A 20,167-nucleotide genomic window follows, 5' to 3' on the forward strand; every position below is an offset into this window, starting at 1 on the left:
CAACTGTTTGTATTCATTGTACAGCGCTGCCGGATATGATGGCGCTATTTAAGTAATAAATGTGCAGTGTATTTCTGATTCTTTTTTTTTTTTTCTTTCTTCAGGAATGAAGATGATAAAATGCATCGAACGGACAGTTATCACGCAGCTGCAGACCGGCTGAGTAAGGCCACGAGACTGTCAAATCCAAGACTTTTCATACGGCACATGACTGTCAATAACTCCAATGAGCAGGTGTATATCCTGGACCACACGTCTTCACTCAAATGGCTAACTGAAAACTTGAAATGGGCAGGAAAAGTTTGGCTCTTTCAGTAAGTCATGGTTATGTTTTTGGGGTTTTTTTCTTTCAAAACTGTTAATTACTCAATGTTAAAATATTGTAAAGAGAAAAGTCATAATAAAAAACATAAAACGTCTTCTGTGTTTTTTTGAGTTGTCATTAACATATTTGATTAAAAAAAAATACAAGCCTTTTTAGGCATATAAAGGCTTTAAATTTTCTTCACCATTTGACTTATGCATTATACAGGGCCAGCTCTTCCTTTTGCTGGAGAAACTTGCCAGTGTTGATCTTTTTATTATGAATAGTGATTGTGGGACTTGAATCTACAACTCTTCCTTTAGCAAATAAACCCCAAGGTCTTGTTTACTATGGAAGAGACCTTTCGACACCATAGTGAGCAATATAGCTATAGATACAGTTTAGGGAAACAGGATCTGTGATTATAACCCAGACATCAAATATTCAGTAAAGGAACAGTAAACGTCCCCCGATAGGTGCAGGGAGTGAATGCACATTTAAGTAGGTTGTGAGTACTTTAATGGCGTGCTTTTAAAAACAAGGGGGAGCACTGAAGATGAAGAGCCCTTTCCGCGTGGTCCAACACGGTACTGATAAATTTTTACATATAAGCACATAACATGTATGTTTTGCATGTTTCTTTGGTTTCAAATGAAAGCCCTATTTTTTTCTGGAAAAACGTACCGATTAGACCAACACACGGTTAAAAATGGCCAAAAAATAAATGTATGGTACTAAAAAAAAATAATTATTCTTCAAAAAAGAAAACAAATGAAAGCATTTACGTGCCTTAGGTAGAAGCTCTGCGGCGGCTGCCCGCCCCTCTGTGTTCACTTATTGATTGCTTGCAACAGGAAAGTGCTTTCATTGAAATCCGAGGGAGCGTTTTCCACGCATGTCCACCGGTACTGGCTGTTCTAAACACATCTCCTGCATGAAAAATAGCTGAGGGGTCAAGTGAAGGGGCAAATACTGGGGTGTTAAGTTTTTATAAGTGGTTCACTTTGCAATGCTGGCAACCTCTTTAACTTTAAAATTTAACTAAAATTAAAATCCAGGATTCCCCCTAGGACCACATACAAAATCAGAAGCCAAACTTGAATATTAAACTGATTTGTAACGCACACACTCTCTACCTCTCAAGAATTGCCTGGCTATACTGTTTTAGAAACCATGGCTGTAGGATCTCTGCACAGCAACATCCCACATCTGGATGGCATGCATGCCCGCTACTACCATTTCAGCGTATTCCCAAAACAATAAATATAACCCTGAAGCCACAACCAAACGAATGGATCTCATCTGCACACAGTTATTTTTCTTTTAACCAGGATTTCAATGTTCAGTTAACAGGAACTGTTGGAGCTTGCATTCCTTGATTTACACTTCCACAAATCTTTTAAATATCGCTATATGGATAATATATTCATATGGATGGGGAAAACTCTTATAGAAAATCCAATGACAGATGCCGTTACCTCCAAAGCTGCAGTTTTTGCTCGTCCCGCAATATTTTTGCAACCAAACGATTGGCCACCTCAGCATATGCTCTGATACCGAGGACTGCGACAAGCAGCTGAAGACGCCATCAAAACCGGTACAACTACTGTGTAGAGGACATCTGCGTTGGGGACATCTATTACAATACAGTTAGAAGGGCACTGCTACCCATCACAGCCTACCTGGGAACGTCTTCGCTCTGGCTACCCGGAGCTTTCCCTTGTGAGACGTTGCCAGGACTGCCCGCTGATGTCGGTGGGCGTCCCCGCTAACATCATGGGAAACGCCCCCATTTAAAGAGGAAATGGGCGGGGAGCGGGGCCTGTCAAGACGTGTCAATTACACATGTACACCTGCTAATGTCGTGTGTATGACACAGTGCAGTAAATGTGAAACGGGATGTAACGTTGGACAAACCTGCCAGAAACGTAACCTAAATCTACGGAGACTCTCCATTAACAGACACAATGAACGTAGTTACAACCAATTTGGTCATAACTCCTTTGAAACGGTCAAAATAAAAGTAACGACAGGGCAGGGGTAGATCAAGATCAGGGTCACTGGGGCAACAATGTTACAAGGGGCTTCAAACCCGCTGAAGGGGTTAACGCTGCTCAATCGCTCCTATCAGGGTCTGGTCCCCAAATGGATAGCAAAGGTTTTTGCCCCGGATGCAGTCTATGGCAGCTTAGACATGATTGTGCAGCATATTTTAATAAGTTTTTACATGGGAATAAACCCCTGCATTTTAGGACTCTTGAAAAAGGTAAATTCCCTTCTTATAGGAATGACCTTTGTCTGCAGCAGACCGCCCGTTTGGTGTCATGCGGGAGGGGAGTGTGTAGCCCAGGCACTTTACCATCCTCTTAATAAATTGGGGGCATATTTTGCTATGGCACCTTGTACACTAATAACTCTTGGTTGATCGCGTCCTCCATGTTATTACAACTGTACAGCTACCAAACGCCTGTCAGCTAGATGGCCATACCTGGGAACTTGTTGGCTCTGGCTACCTGGAGCCTACCCTTGCGGGACCCAGCCCAGACTCCCCGCCAATTTCGCTGGGCGTTCCTGCTGACATCGGAGAAAATTGGCGGGGAGTGGGGCGTGGCAGGACCCTGTTCCCATGACCCGGAGGATTTGGGTGTTGACCTGGAGAACCAGAGAAGAGGTGCTTCTCCCGGAATTCTCCGGGTCAAACCCAGAGAGTTGACAGGTATGTAGATGGGCCATTCTTAATGCCCAATTTAACCCAATGCTGCCATGTTGCTATCATTCTGGAGGGCACACTGTCACCACAGTAAGGAACATTGTTATGATTCTACTACAGAACCCAAAGCATACCCGGTAAGATCTCATGGCAATCATGACATAATATCTGGCATTCTTTGAAGATAACCTGCTTGGATGGAGTCTACCCTAAGAAGAGGTTTTTCTGGTATATATATTATATATATATATATATATATACACACATACACAAGATGCCTTGTTAACCCTCGTCACCATCAATAGTGATTTTGCATGACAATAGTATTAACTACATACCATATTAGATACCACCGGTGTAACTATGACTGCTTATCAGCCTGGGGATAAGGGGCTGTATATATGATCTGGCACTGAATCCTGTTGCAAGGTGTGCAGCCCATCAAAAATGGTAAAAAGTCAGTAATATCAAAACAAAGACAGTAACATCTAGTTACTTCTAATATCCTTGACATTTTGTACGGTGCTGCCGTATATGATGGTGCTATATAAATCAATAAGAATAATGCTTTTGGTATTTGAAAAAAAGTATTTTACTAAATTAGAGCTAATTGAGAAAAATATATATATAAATCGTGTTATTATTGTGATTGATGCGATTCTCAGTAACGCTACTTGGTTATTTATAAATGAAACGGGTTTGATTTATTACGGATAGAGGACAGCCACGACTCCAATGTGATCAAATAAACCACGATTCACGCCCCTCGTAGTCGGCGTAGCTGATTGGCTGGATAGTAAGGCGGGGTATTGTTACGACATCAATGGGAATCTCTGTCTCTGCCGTCGCCTTCTCCGTTTGATTGTTTTAGTCTGGTTAGTTGCCTGCTCGACGAATCGGTATTCGCGACCATTATAAGAAGGTAAGGCGTTATAGTTAAATGAGGTGGTGGGTACTCCGTTCTGTGTGTCCTCGCAGTACAAGTCACCGTCTTAGGTGACGTCACACTCAAAGCGTAACCATGGTAACAGACAAGCAGCCGCCGTGGTACAGTAGGAACTTCAGTCCACCGGTTCTGCCCCTGGTGTTGTCTGTGAATTCTAGTGATCGACTCGTCGGTCCTTTCTAGTCCAGTGAGGCCTGTATCTCCGGGGTGCATTAAATGATTGGCCACCTGGAGATGCATGCGAGGAGCCCTAGTTCAGAACGTTTTGTTCTTTACTAGAAACCATTTTTTAAAGCCAGGGTCGGGTAGGTTGTGATTCTCCCTTAAGGGGTATCTATGAAAAAAGGTACTGAGCGACCCACATAAGGTTCACAGCTGAAACAGGGTTGACACACCGTCCCATTTAAACCAGTTTGCTGCCAGAGATCTGGGTTTATTGATAAAACGCCAGACCGTTGAAAACTAAACACCTGGTGGTCCTGTGAGCATCCGCTTCATCAGCAGGAAATCTGTAGATCTTCACCTGTTGTTAAATTACATCTCACCCAGCCTTTATTCAGACCAAAGCTGTCTTTTTGCACCATGACAACAGCTGGGAAGTTAACCTTAATGGCTTGCCCCAGTCCAGAAAGTAACTACCGGCTAATACTATTAGACCCGTGGAGTCTCAAGCAATATTGAAAGTCTGCATTATGACGCCATGTCCAGATTCATCACTTCCATTGTAATCTCAGTTCGTGTAGGCGTTGCTATGGCAACCGGTCTGCCTGTTATATGGTTTAGATATGAAGATAGGTGATATTAACAAACCCACAAACGAATGGATTTCCACAGGCATGGTGGTTGAAAATAGAGATATTAGTAGAGAATAAGTGGATGCAATCAGAAGGTTTAGTTCCTATGTTTTTTTTATTTCAGTTACACTTTCAACAAAGGTATTTACCTATAATTACATGCTTTATTATCATTAAATATGAATTCAGGCAATATTATTATGCGTGAAGGAGTTTTGAATGCAGTTATATATGAAAAATATCACCTATACTAACCAGAAAGAGCTGATTTGTGTTTCAGCTCCCAACTATTATGCAGGCTCATTCCAGTGCGCTTTTGCTGTGGGGAGAGCTTGGCTGCCCCTTTATAATGTATAATTAAATTAGTGAGATTTTTTTATAGTCTCTTCCCATTTGAAGAAGGCTGCTGGTGTTGACCCTTTATAAGGAATAGTGAAATCACCACTGTCATACAGTCTCGTGCTGACTCTCCCTTTTCATGAATAGACCCTAACGATATTCTGAATGAAGTCACCTGTACACGTATAGGGATTTCAGCAGTGATATGCCAATAAATAATAAACACCTACATGTATGCATTATTATAAAGCACATAGGCGTTTTGCTCTAATTTTCTCAAATCAAACATGCCATAGACAGACACGCATGCATGTGTGCATTTTTACCCCATTGTTGCTTACAAAATTACAATCAAATTGCAAATGAATTAGCAATGTATATGCTATGAGTAGTTGGTGTAGATGTGTTATTTGAAATTTGGGTCATTTTGATGTTTGACGCTGCCGTGTACGTGCTCACTGTCTTGTTTTTATTTTAGGGTTTTCGTTTGATTGCTGTATGCTGCATTTGACATGTTTGGCTGCTGCAGAGCCATACACAGGTATGAATTCAAAGCTAGCCTATAAAATCCTTATCTGACTGCTTTTGGAAAATTACTTTAATCTCTGTGTCAAATGTGAACATCATGAGGCAGATAATGTGTCGTTCTAATTACGGTACACATATTTCAGTCCTGCTAATTTGACCTATATATACTGATAGAATGGGACCACGTTTGTCAACTCTATACCATAACTTAAACCATAATTGTGAGAGCTGTGTTGATAACTTTTACTAGTTTTGAAAATGTTGGCATATCACTATGAAACCATCCAGGATTACTTGGTAAATGGGTTCAGCTAAACTGAGTTTGATGACCAAGTACCGTTCAAGTTTTTTGACCCGTTTAAGTGGTTTTGCTTCATTATCCGATTGTAGTTTTTCTATAGAAATGTTTAAAACCTCCGATTTTACCTTTTCAGACTGTGTTGGGGTGATGTGTTTCAGAAGAGTCTTCTGCATGCAAGGGCCCTGTCAGGAGCAGACGCTGTCAATGCATTAAGACCTTTTTATTTCGCTGTGCATCCCGATTTCTTTGGGCAACATCCGAGGGAAAGGGTAAGCATGTTGGTCATAATAAACAGTTGCATGTGTTTCTTTTAACTTTGAATGGACTAGGTATTAAAAGAACCAAAGTGCAGGGTATATTTATACAAATTGTATCTCTAGAGCTGATTCTCTCCTGCACTGATGAGATCTAAGAGATCGAAACTGCTGTACGTGGGTGGAATGCTCAGACTCTCGTACGTCCAATTGTATATTTTGCTCAAAGCTGTCTCTGTAACAGCAGGCAAACAAAAGGAGCCATGGGTAAGGAACCAAAAATGGCATTATTTGTCTCATTTTATGCATTTCTTATTAGACATGTCCATATTGACAATATTGTCACATGTTCTTGTATAGAAAGTATGTAAAATAACAAGTATTCTAAAGGTCTACCTATGCAAACATCAAAACATACAGCTAGAAATTCCTTGCCGGTGTCACCTACCTGGCAATAATTACAGAAAATGCTAAAATAAAAAGTGGAACCAGTGCACCATTTCATATAATCAATTATACAAATGAGTTATAAAGATTAGTGTATCTTACTTATGATGAATCAATTCTGATGGTCTACATCCAGGAATATTTGCATATAATTCCATACGTTTAACTATATTATGATAATTTAATAAATGTCAAATGGTTGCAATTTCCACATCCAAAACAAGCAATTGTTTTTATTTCTTTACTGTTAGGAGGTTAATGAAAACTCTCTTAAAAGACTAAATGGCTACCTGGAAAGTCTACAGAAACCTGGTGTAAGGTATCATAAACCTGCCCAGCTCACGTTTTATGTCCGAGAAACTGAGCAGAATTGTGTAAATCCTCAAAATCCCACAAAAGCATCAGGTGAGATTTTGGATTAATACATAAAATTGGCGTATCGGTTTATGTGCAAAACACATTAGCAATGTGTCTGTCATTAACTCGTGGCTTCAAACAGAAACCTTTTGTCTAGACAACGATTAGTGGCCTGTTACAGGAATTTATGACGCTATCCAAAGTTTCTACAACTGGGCAGTACAATGATATTGTCAGCATCTTGCTAGAAGAACACTACTATAATTTAAGTATTTTATTTACAAAATAAAAGAAGCTCTCCTGAACAGTGATGTCATCAGTTTTTTTATTTGCTCATTTCTTTTGGATAAATGTATCATTTCAAATACCTTGCGGGCAGCTCATGTGTGAAGTACCCACGTGCTGTCTTCTTCAATCCAATGATCTGCTAGTCCAATGTGTTCAGAAAGATAGTGTGCCAGTGACGCTGGTGGACTACACTAGGGTTCAGAAGAAGAAGTTCTGAAATTATTGCTGATGACGGAGAAATAGGTATAATTCTCCCTTGTCTGAATTGGAGCGCCTTCGTTGGTGTTTGTGAGGACTTCACAGAGGATCCCACTGGGCTCACTAAATGCTTACTATTTTTTATGGTTGGTGGTATAGTTGTGTAGGCAGGTGGGTACCTAGTTTGTGTTTAGTAGGTAGATGTTAGGTGAAGCAGTGTGCTGGAAAACTAAAGTTTTCCATGGGTGCCCTTCCTGATTACCTCCAAGTACCCAGGCTGCTGTACCTTGTTTTCTTCACATCGCTCCAGCGTCCCTCTTCCAGACGGACTTCATGCAAAAAATGGTGCAGAATTCTCCTCTGACTACCTCCCACGCGTGAAGACGCTTATTGCAGAAAAGAAGGCTGCGTTGGCCTCCCTATTTACAAAGTTACGGGTTGTAAGGGCAGAGGATTATGAGTAGGTGAGTACTCGGTTAAACTAAAGATTTAAAGAAGGTTAAGTTAAAACATATTGGGAAGGGTGGTGGGAGTTCCCCTTTTAAAGGGGAAATGCAGTGTGAGCCAATCTATGCTCCCAGTGTTTGTATATGCACACTGACAGAGCATGGTCCATTCCCTGAATCTTTGATGATATTGGGTAAGCAAACAAGCTACGTTCTTCTGTGAAACACTGCTCTTATATGAGACATGGACCATCAGGTGTTAAGAGAGAAGAGGGGAAAGAGAATGAGAGAAATGCCAGTGCACAGCATGGGGAGGACTGAAATTAAGGTCTGAAGGACCCACCACAGGACCACCATGGATGAATGATGGTGGGGAAGAGAATGAGAGAAAAAAGGAACTGAAAGTGATAAAAGGAAGCCAATGAGAATGAATGGGAAGACAGAGGGGAGAGAGGGTGTGTGTGCTTTTTAAATTGTACAAAGTAAAGTGTGTATGTAAGAGTAAGCGTGTCTGTAAGAACAAAACTGTTGTGTGTATACTGTGATGTTTGTGTGTAAGGGCAAGTGTTCTTGGACAGCTTGGATAGGCAGGTGTGTGTAAGGGTTAGCGTATACATGTGTACCTTGACAAGTCTTCTCCTGATCTCTCTCCATCTCTCGTGTCCCGTGTTACCAACTGCTTGTCTGCAATTTCTTCATGGATGTCACAACGCCACCTGAAACTTAATCTTTCTAAAACTGAACTCGTTATCTTCCCTCTTTCCATCTCCACTCCATACCTATATTCTCTATCACCATTAACAACACGACTATCTCTCCTACTAACCAGACCTGATGCCTTGGGGTCATCCTTGACTTGGCTTCCCCACTCTGTGAAACCCTCCACTGGCTCCCAATTACCTTTAGAATTAAATTTAAAATCCTGGTACTAACATGGAGGGCCTTATATAACACTGCTCCTCCATACATCTCTGCCCTCATAAACAAATACTCCGCTACTAGATCCATACATTCTTCCCATGAGCTAAGGCGCACTTATCACCTCTTCCTTTTCCCGTCTACAAGATTTCACTCGAGCTGCCCCATATCTCTGGAATCTACTCCCAAGGAACCTTCAGCATTCACCCTCCCTCCCAGCATTCAAGAAACATCTCAAAACCCACTTCTTCAGAGAAGCCGCACCATCTTAGCTGCTAGAACTTCCCTGTCACTGATACAACCACCTCACTACCTCTCACCCTTTCTCTCTGCCTTATATTTGTCACCTCATTCCCTCAAGATTGTAAGCTTGCGAGCCGGGCTCTCTCCACCTAATGTATCGGTTTGCCTTAGTCTGTCAATTCTTGTCTTGTCATAACCCTTGAATATATAAATTGTATTAAGCTCTGCGTAAACTGTTGGCGCTATATAAACAAAAGATAATAATAATAATAGTCTATCCTTTACCATTTCTGTTTGGGCCTTGTTTAACTAAAAAAAATAGTGTCCTTCACTGAGGATTTAAAAAATGTACACATTGTCCGTGCCTATCCCTGGTTTGTGTATCTGTGTAAAAAAAAAAAAAAAAAAAAAAAAAAAGGGGCCATTAATCTGCCATTAAATATCATGGACAAAATATTGTTTTTATTTAAGTAGATTTAAGCTGGCTGTATCCTTATTTAATTTAATATCCTGTATACAGTGCTTTGCGTTGAGATATGACACTCAAAATTTAATATGAAACTGACATAATATCCAGATTTTCTTTTCCTGTTTTATTCTTCACTAAATCCAGAGTTTGCGGGGCCAAATTCTCTTTTCACACCCCACGCTCTGTATAGTATATAGTTGGTGAAATTACTTTTGCAAAGAAGAACAAACTGTTAGAGGTCAAACCCAAATAACTAAGATCAGGGGTATAAGGGAGGCTCCAAATGCTTTTGGTGCACAAGTGGATCCTTTGCTCCCACTAATGACATCTGCTGAATTTTATATGGTGTGTATATATATACCATATATATATATATATATATATATATATATATATATATATATATATATATATATATATATATATATATATATATATATATATATATATATATATATAAAGTGGATATAGAGGCAAAGGTGATAATTGTTAACCTTATTTGCATGCGCCTACCCAGAATCCCTTGTGGTTGTGAAAGCACCATGAGATTTCTGAGGGAAAAGCAAGCCTTCTGGCTTGTCTGGTGTCTGTAGATGAGTGTTTAATAATACTTCTACTACCCCTATATATATATATATATTTATTTTTTTTATCACCCTGCACGTGTAAGCTGTTTGTTACCAGACAATAAGTATAAAAACAGAGTTACTTAGTCAACATAAAATGGCTGGACCTCCAGACCAAAGGAATATATTACATTGGTGCCTTGAGTTGCAGATGAACTTGTGTACTTTGGCCAACATAGTATCGTGTCTTAAAATAAAAAGGCTGCTTTTTGTGACCTAGAATGTATGTGTAAAAATGTGCCGTTTTTTGTTGCACTTTAATCATCTGTGCACCCCTATTGAATTGCATAGGAGATGTTTCCTGTTCCTTTCTATAAAGCATTTTAAGCAGCTGCAATATACAATTCATAACTGCAAATTGGAGTTTAAAACATGTGATCCATTCCCCATTTGTACATTTCCACAAACATTCACCTCAATTAAAGGCACCGTTTAGTGTCCACTATGGTAGGATGTCTATTAAAGTAGTCTGTTAAGTGTTAATGTAAGCCATCCTATGTTGGCTAAATGGTGCATGGCAGGTGAGCTTATTTGCTTTGTCCAATTTACAGTAAGGAAGCCGTGTGTTTAATGAATATATTTCCAAGAGAGGTTTGGTTTCATCTCCTTCATTTCACTGTTCATTGTGAAGGGACAACATTGGCAGGTTTCTCTGGCAAGAAGGGTTAAGCTGGCCCTGTATAATGCATATTTCAGAAGAAGCTTTTTGGGGTTGGACCTTCATAATGTTTAGTCAAGCAAAGGAATTGAAACCACAACTCTCTTGTAAACTCTCCTGACGATGAATGCCTTTAGTGAATGGACCCCGGTGTGTCCGTGCGTTATGCGGATCTTCCTGCAGGACAAGTGCAGTGAGGTTGCTCATTTGTCACAACCAGTCAACTCAAGTGTTGTTTTCTTCTTGCATTTTTGTTTGGCAGAGTTTCGTGCAGTCAGTTTCACATTGGCTACAAGAGACCTGCGAAGCACTGTGTTAGATATTCTCAATTCATGCAGCTTATCCACGGACCATGTGCAAAGTGCAGGGGGAAGCATGGGTTCTGAGCCAAAGAAAGATGACCGGAACCCCTTCTACAGGCCCATAAAGTGGGACAAGACTTACTATGCATTCACTGGCTTCAAAGACCCTGAAGAAGAGCTGGAACAAGCCCAGAGAGTTGAGACAACTATTTCGTAAGTAGATGCTAATTTACAACCATCTTCAATCCTCTTCACCAGAAACATACTATGAGGGATTTGTTCCTGAAAGCAGGGGAGTTTGGAATCACTGACTATAATAAACATACTATGAAGGGTGATTCTGTACCAGCTTCTCCTGCAAGAAGGTCTGAGCGGCCCCCACAACTTGCATGGTTCTCTAATGCAAAATCAAATTGGGGAATATTACCAATTTAACTGCGCTTATTGAAGTTGTTGAGTTGAAACAAAAACTCCTGCTTCTGTAAACAAACCCCCCAAAACGTGCAGCCATATTGGGAAATGAGGACGAACGACGCCCTTCCCAACGGTGTAACACACACCTATACTGTATTGAAATCATCATCTAGGTCTATGATTAAACGCCTATCAGCATGAAACACGTGAAGCAGCTGGCATATCTGAGCTGCCATAACTCATGTGCTTGTGAGTATTACTCATTGTTTTATGCTTTAAGAAAAATGAAGCTTACATATAGCCATATTGGTCCAAGAGAATATGCCATCTTCAGTCAAGGAAATCCAACCAGATGTTCATTCTTCTCATAACCCTATTATAATACATACGTAGCTATTATAGTTGGTTTTTTTTGTCTTCTTCAAGCTCTTGGTTGGAGAACAATCAGAAAGTGGCCCTCAAGAAGCTAAACAGCAGTCTCCCACTGAGAGAAGAACTGGACCGTTTAAAGAATGAGCTCTGCCATCGGCTTCAGTTGTCTGATGTTCGGTAAGGTACCTCATTCTTGGAACTGGAGGATTAATGTGTCTATCCTCTGTAATCTTTGAGTACTACAAGATTGAAAGTATGGCGCATGTGCTGCTGAGCCCGATGAAAATAGTGTGGTCTTTGTTTATGTAAAACACATTAGGCTACAGATTAATTATCTCTGTAATTATGATTTTTCTAAATTGATGTTTTAAAATAAAAACTGGACTTGATTATTTTAGAGGTTCGGTTTCTGATTCACTCCAGAGCAGGTAGCTGATTTGTCTGCAAAATAAATCAGAGCAAGTAAAACTAAGAGGTTCCTTTGGAACTAGTAAAGGGTGTCTCATGCAGCTTCACCAACATTAATATACATTTTTCAAACTGTTAAAAAAAAAACCAAAAAACAAGCATTTACCCCTAGGAGAAGCCGCCGTTTCATTTGCAGGCATTCTGCAGAATCTCTCCATGTTTTTGTAAGGGGGGACACCGGGGAATGTCCCTTTAAGCATTGTAAGAAATGCCTAAAATAGTTCAAAGTTGAGTTTAGTTGATCATCAATATATCATTGTATGTAAAAAAAATAAAAAAAAAAAGAGAGAGAGAATGGTTTAGCTGAGCCAAAACATTACTGTAGTCAGTGTTGGGAAACATGACTTAATAAACCTTGCTTTTCCACAGTTGCTTTAAAGGTTGATACTTTGCTGGCTCAGTTGTTGTCATTCTTTTGGGGTCTACGTTAACTCAGAAGACACAATGTTGCGGATTTTTTGTACTGTAGTGTCCATCTTTGACCACATACCTAATAGAAATGCTCTGTGGTGTCTTTATACACAGGTGGCAGAGAAGTTGGGGAGTTGCTCACAGATGCAGCCAGCTCCAAAGCTTAAGTCGTTTAACTCAGAACAGTCCTGAATCTCTTAGGTTAGCTAAAGGTAAATATATCGGTACTTACCTCTAATAATCATTATGCATTATGGAAAAAATAAGAACAATGCAACATATACTTTAAATGGCGTCTCCCTGGAAAAACTACAAAGAAGATAATTGTAGACAATAGACTTAGTGCATAATGCCAATCAGCAGCTGTAAAGGCCAATATTATATTGACATGTATAAAGGGGGAATTAATTCACAGGAGGAAGATATCATCTTGCCTCTTAATAAGTCGATGGTAATACCTCACCTTGAATATGGGTGCAATTCTGGGCACCCATCCTTAAAAAGGACATTATGGAGGTTCTTGGTTATGAAAGGAGATTAAAAATGCTGCATTTATATATGATAAAAAAAAACCCTTAGATTGATATTATAACATTGTATAAATATGTTCAGGGCCACTATAAAGAGCGCTAAAGTGACCTGGTTATTAACAGAAATTTACAACGAACAAGAGGTCATCCTCAGAGCGGAGATTTCATAGTCAGTAAAGAAAGATTCTTTACAGTAAGGACAATAAAGGTATAGATTTTTACTGATAACAGAGGTGGGGCTTTCAAGTACAACGGGTGCCTTCAAAAAGGGCCTGGATATTTTTTTTAGAAAAGCAGAACATGGGCTTTAAATGATAACAAACAATATTTTAGCGCTTCAATGAGAAATCTGATTGCCTTTTGTAGTTAAGAAGCAATGTTTCCCATAAGTGGCAAAATTCGAAAAATGGCTTAATTGGGGTTCTTTGCCTTCTTTTGGGTCAAAAGCAGAAAGGATGGGCAGAAGGCTTGAACTTGATGGATTTAGGTCTCTTTCAACTGAAATTACATTGTTACTATGTTTAATGGTTATGTAGATTACTTTATACAGCACTGTATTAAATGCTCAAGGAGAAAAAAAAATTCAATAGGAATCCCCCTTTAGTCCCAGCTTTTATTGTTCATTCTCACTTTGTTTCTAGGTCGCAGTGTGATCTTCACAGACCGCACTGGCTTGAGTGCAACTGGCTATGTGATGCTAGGAACCATGGATGTCCATCACTACTGGACTGAGGTGATCACTGTTGTTAATATTATATATATATAAGGGATATAGTCTTTGCTGTAGGCTGCTCATTTCCACTGAGTATCATAAATAAACTTAAATGCAAATTTGTACCAGGTGAAGGAATTTGCTTTTATATGTAAGTTGTACACACAGAAAATTGCATTTGGTTAATGTGTGAACAGTTTGCTCATCCACAAATGCAACACAAAACGGTAACCACATTGCTCTCCATACCATATTATTCAATAAGCAACTGAGTCCTGCAGTCTCTGGTTATTGGAAGGTATGTGCAAACAGGGAAAAGAAAAAATGTCGGTGCGCTAATCTAGTCTCAGGCTCAAATAATACAAATGTATAATATAAGGCCTACCAAACAGCGTGAGCATGCTGCAAATACAGTGTGTTGGCTGTACAATGTATACAAAAAACAAAATACTGTCTGCGCTTCTCACCCTAATAAAGTTGGCAACAAATATATAAACATAATATAAATGAGAGATTTTGGTTATATGAATTGGCCAAAGCATAATTAAGCTCACCCGCCACGTCAAGGCATACTCTCAATAGGGTGAGAACCTACTCTCACCTCCTACATAGTGGGCACACAAAGCAGTTTATACTGCTACCAAAACCTTATTAATGTGTTGGGGGAGGTGCAATTAAACCTCCTCCCATTTAACCCCTGGACAGCAAGCTGCAACCAGACTGATGAGGAGCCAACAACCTCAAATATGTGCAAACAGGGAAAAGAAAGAATGTCGGTGCGCTAAGCTAGTCTCAGGCTCAAATAATACAAATGTATAATATGAGGCCTACCAAACAGTGTGAGCATGCTGCAAATACAGTGTGTTGGCTGTACAATGTATACAAAAAACAAAATACTGTCTCCGCTTCTCACCCTAATAAAGTTGGCAACAAATATATAAACATAATATAAATGAGAGTTTTTTTATGCTTTGGCCAATTCATATAACCAAAACCTCTCATTTATATTATGTTTATATATTTGTTGCCAACTTTATTAGGGTGAGAAGCGCAGACAGTATTTTGTTTTTTGTATACATTGGAAGGTATGTGCACATAATTTTATTACGGTTACTCATTCACCTGACTAGTGCAATTATATTGCTAACAGAGCCGGCCTTAGGTGTTCAGGCGCCCTGTGCGGGCAACTGTCATGGCGCCCCCCCCCCCATCATGCCCCCCCCCATCATGCCCCCCCCCTAAACATTGACACAAGAAGAGAGGAAAAAAGATCTTTGTAACAAATAATTTTTAATTAAAGATAATTTATGTGCAAGTGCAATAATAACTGGGAAGACTGGTAATAGAAATGTACACCTTCTGGCATTGAAGGTTAAGCTGCTTAACTAAATACCACATGATAACATAGTGATCCACTGAATAAGACATACAAGCCTTTTATTTGCAGGTATAGATTAAATAAAGAAAACCGGTATAGCAATGTAGATCAACTGCATAATCCACAGAAACCCTCTAGTTCAGGTAAAAATCAAATAAACAACACATTGCATTTCAGGAATAGAGCAACTGAATAACATACAAATCACATGCAAACTCAGCAGTGACGTTACAGATCAAATAAATAATGCATGGAAACCTTAAATAACAGGCATAGATCACAGGTCGCATGTATGTTTGAACAACCACAACAAACAACCCCTATCACTTCTTAAAATATATATTAGTTAATTAAGAAAATAATTAAACCAGTTACTGCACTTTTAGGAGGTAAAAACCCTTTAATATAAAAACAAAATCTATAAATAGGTATCTTTGCAAAAACCAACTGAACACTGGCAATAACAAGTAAGCTCCATACTCTAATTGACGAGATAATGGCAGGCATACATAAACTGGCATTTGGTAGTCAAAATCACATTTGTGTATTGACTTAAAAATGTGAATTTGACAACCATAAGCCAGTTTAAAAACAGGAGCAATAATCAGCACATTATAATCAAACATTCCACAATACTGAGCATGTATAGCAGCTAATGCTCTTTTTTATCTAAGATACTGTGAACTTGATTAAATCAGGCTTTTCAAAAGTCAATACTCCTAAAAGGAGACCTATGTCCATTGTCTTTTTTTAATGACTGCTAAGGTTTTTTTAATATGCAGCAGCACTAATTACGTTTTTTTGTATTTATTTGGTATTTTTACTGGCATAAAATGGCGTATCCTTGAATAAAAACGTGTTATGGAGTAACAGTTAAACTGAGCACTATTTTTCCATATGTAAGGGGTGACAAGGGGTGAATCTTTTTTGACCTTTCATTAGATGACATACACTATACAACAAACTTGCACTTACTTAATGTTTTCTTTAATCTTTAATTAATTTTTTCTGTTTTCCAAGCAGGGTACCCTGGATCCTCTTACTCTGGCTGTCTAACGCTCCTGACACCTGCCAATGCTAAATTGCGGAAGGTCACATGACCATCCACGCTGTATGTCAATTTCTGTGCGCGCACGATTGTCAGCTGCAGAGGGGGCGGCGTCTGACACCGCGGCGGTGGTGGCGTACTCTGATCTGCGTACATCATCGCCGCAGCGCCGCCATACACCGGCGTACACCGCGGAGGGGATGGATTGCCGCGGCGGCGTACACCGCGGCGGCGGCGGTGGATCAACGAGGCGTCGGCGCCCCCTGAGGTGTGGCGCCCTGCGCGGCGGCGGTGGATCGCCGCAGCTTCTGTGGATCGCCGCGGCGGCGTACACCGCGGCGGCGGCGTACACCGCGGCGGCGGACATTGAGGCGGCGGTGGATCATCGGGACGGCGGCGCCCCCTGAGGTGTGGCGCCCTGTGCGGTCGCACAGGTCGCACACCCCAAAGGCCGGCCCTGATTGCTAATATCTTTTCCACAACCATTTTTAATTTTGTACAGTAGCAATGGCCACAGCTAACTGACTATATAATGCCTCTGTCTTTCTGTAAGCTGTTTGAGAGGTTACCCAGCTATAACGAGTTACAGAGGACGTTGCAGTTCCTGCAGGAAAGTGTCAGTCACCTCTTAGGGGGGATAGAAATTGTACACATTGAGGAGCTGGAGCCGATGCTGACTGCGGAGGAGTTCTATGCTACTTTAAGTGCATTCTACAACAAGCTTCTTAATAGGAGAGTGCCCATCCACCCCCGCAGTCTGCGTGGCCTGCAGATGATACTGGAAAAGTAAGTGATTAGATTCTGGTAGAGTGCCATTTCCATGTGCAACACTAAAAAGTTTTTCCCACACACGTACTTCAGGTATACATTTACAGCTCCTAGTATATGTCACTGTCAAACACCCATATTTGTGTTCAGCAACATCTCCTGTGTACAGCGATGCCACCGATGCATGGTTTTGTTGAGTGGTTTGGGGGCTAAAAGGCCGCATTTGGGAGGTGTGCATTTGTTGGGAATTTTGACATCTAGTCAGTCTGTGCCCATGTCTTATTTTTGGGCATCTTTGAATCTGGCCAATTTGATTTACCCCATCAGATCATACATTTTTAAAAACTAAACACCCCATGGTTATTTCTATTGCCAGTATTTTAACTCTTTCCATGCAAGGTGCTAATTTTAGGACTTAAACTTATATATTTACATTTTGTTGGAACTGGATGGTTCTCCTGATGGTGACATCAATGGGGAATTATTTTTACATGTTACCACATTTTATTTTATTTTTAACTTTTTTAAAAAAAAAATGTCTTTACTTTTAGTAGTCAAATTGTCATTAGCAGGCTGGCCTCCATTGACTTGGATGGTTGAATGCAGTAGCAGAGTTCTCAGGGGGGCCATAATCCTGCGAGAGGCAAAATCTCTTGCTATGGCGCTTGAGACCGCTTTCCAGAGCAACCTGGAGCGGCTTTTGCGTGTCGTGGAATGCCTTGATATTGAGGCATTTCAGCAACACCGTTTAAGCTAACTTCTTTTAAACAGGGGGCTGGCGCATTTTGACGATCCTGCTGCAAATTTTGGGGTTGCTGAATGCTTCAACATCAATTTTAGACTTTATTTCAAGTTATGTCATGGCAGACTCGGATTTACATCATATTGCCTTCTTTGTTTGGTTCGTGGTCACTAATGGTAGTGCTGACCCATGTTTCCTTCAGTTTCAACAACCTCACTGCTGTGTGTAAAATAGTCACTTTTCCCATGTATGATATAATGCAGGATGCTATAGATTCTGTGTATTGTACTGTTCATTGCAATACATGAATATCATGCTGTGTATATAAGATATGACATATTGTATCTGCAGTGATCACATTATGGCTCCACATGTTAAGGAACAAAGACGATTACTCTGTGGAAGTGTGACTCACGACTGACATAAACTGGTGTTTTGTGTTCACTTAACATTGTAGTGATCGATTTGTACCACGATTACATGAAATGGGACACTTTAGCATACCAACAGCGTGCGATCCAGCAACCCTGCAGTGGTTTCTCTTGACTCACGCCCAGAAAGCTAGAGAAAACTTGAAAAGGAAAGATGAGTAAGTACTTTCAACAATTGTGTTTATACATAGCGACTAATGATCTTTGGGTTACGTTGCAAGACCATAAATTATGTATGTGTATATATATATGTATATAATCTATGTATAAGTAGACCCTCTGGTTTTGGCATGTAAATATCCGCCAGGACAAATAAATACAGTGATGTAATACGATGACCTATTATTGTGCTTCAAAAGACAGTGACAAAGAATGTGAGGGTTATGTATAAAAATGCATTCTGGTGCAAAATTTAATGAGCACCATTATCAACAAGAAAATATTGTTGGTTGCTGTTGTGGTAAACCCACTTTTAAAACTTTGCGTCACAGTTTATACATAACCTAAATGCAATTAAGCCAACCCAAAGAAGCTGCAGGCATCTAACAGTGTAAGTACTAATGGGGTTTCTCTATATTCTACTTAGGGTGATATAGAACGAGTGCACATTTGAACATTCGGATTGGTCTTTGGGTCCCCTTTTTTAAGCTTCTAGCTTTAAAGGAAATTAAAAATGCTTCTCGATCTGTTTCAAGTTATCATCTGGATTTGGGGTCAAATTAAGAGATCTGTTTTCTGTATATTTTTTTGTGTTTGTCAACCAAAGCTTAGTATTTTAGTAGAGGAAATAAAAAAGAAATTCCCTGTAGCCTTTTACAGAATTCCTCTGTTCTCTAGGTCTATGATCAAGTATGATTTTAGGTATATCCCCCTAAATTTGATATAGCTTTATTATTTTGTAATAGCACAGTAGACAGCTCGTTTGTATTGCTATTGGCCCAGTAAGATGTGTGAATGTGAACCCTACCTGTATACATTCTTTTTCCAAACTCTATCCCCCAATCTTAGCTAAGATTAAATGTAAATAGTATTAGAGGCAGTGAGTGACTAGTGAATTAAGTCCACATTGAACTCGTTTGAATACCCGGTGTCCCATCATAGTGTGCCCCTTGGCAAAGGAAAGAATATACTTAATAACTCCTGCAGGTTTAAAGATAACCCAGTCTATTCAAAACACTGCTTTTCGATGGAAAGAACCCTTAATAAAACTCTTGTTTCCGTTATAAACAGGTTAAAGGTTGTGGAACGGGAACTAATTAAAGCTTGCAAGTCAAGATCCTCCCTGAGTAGGCTTTACAAGGAGCCTAGTGTTTCGTGCGTGCAGATGATAGACTGCTGCAGACGCCTCATTGAAGAACCTCAGCCCTATTTGTCTGCTATGCACTTGTGTATCTCTCACTATTATTCTGTGCTGCAGGACGGAGATCTGTGCATCCCTTGGAACTGGAAGAGCTGAGTTTGTGGAGGACTTTACAAAGTATGCTGCTGTTGACTTTTTATGCAGCGTGGGATTCTATAAAAAAGAATTTTGCACCATTTATACAAAAAAAAAGGCATTACAATTAGCCCAAAAAATTAATACACGGGCATTTGATGGGATGACAGCAGCTGGGAGATGAATACACAAGCTCCCTGAAATTCAGTTGATGGACACAGAGCTTGAGACATCCTACAATGTCTGGTGTATAATTCCGTAAACAAGAAACATAGTTAATGTACCAACCAATTCATGTTTTGCTATTCCTGGAAATGGTAATAAGATAGC

At 39.9% G+C, this 20,167-nt stretch overlaps 1 protein-coding gene across 1 annotated transcript; it reads left to right on the top strand.

Moving 5' to 3' along the window:
• Window positions 1-2,108: 2,108 nt before the first annotated feature.
• On the top strand, window positions 2,109-19,858 carry LOC149300741 (T-cell activation inhibitor, mitochondrial-like). Its single transcript, XM_089484785.1, has 10 exons — window positions 2,109-2,327; window positions 6,081-6,191; window positions 6,875-7,028; window positions 11,089-11,341; window positions 11,969-12,091; window positions 12,908-13,005; window positions 13,965-14,056; window positions 17,015-17,247; window positions 18,429-18,560; window positions 19,633-19,858. The coding sequence occupies exons 1-10, from the start codon at window positions 2,109-2,111 to the stop codon at window positions 19,856-19,858; spliced, it is 1,641 nt and encodes a 546-aa protein (XP_089340911.1).
• Window positions 19,859-20,167: the final 309 nt, after the last annotated feature.

The sequence above is a fragment of the Sceloporus occidentalis genome, unplaced genomic scaffold (genome assembly GCF_023333645.1).
Source record: "Sceloporus occidentalis isolate IW3139 unplaced genomic scaffold, rSceOcc1.0.p SCAF_23, whole genome shotgun sequence".
Lineage (NCBI taxonomy): Eukaryota > Metazoa > Chordata > Lepidosauria > Squamata > Phrynosomatidae > Sceloporus > Sceloporus occidentalis.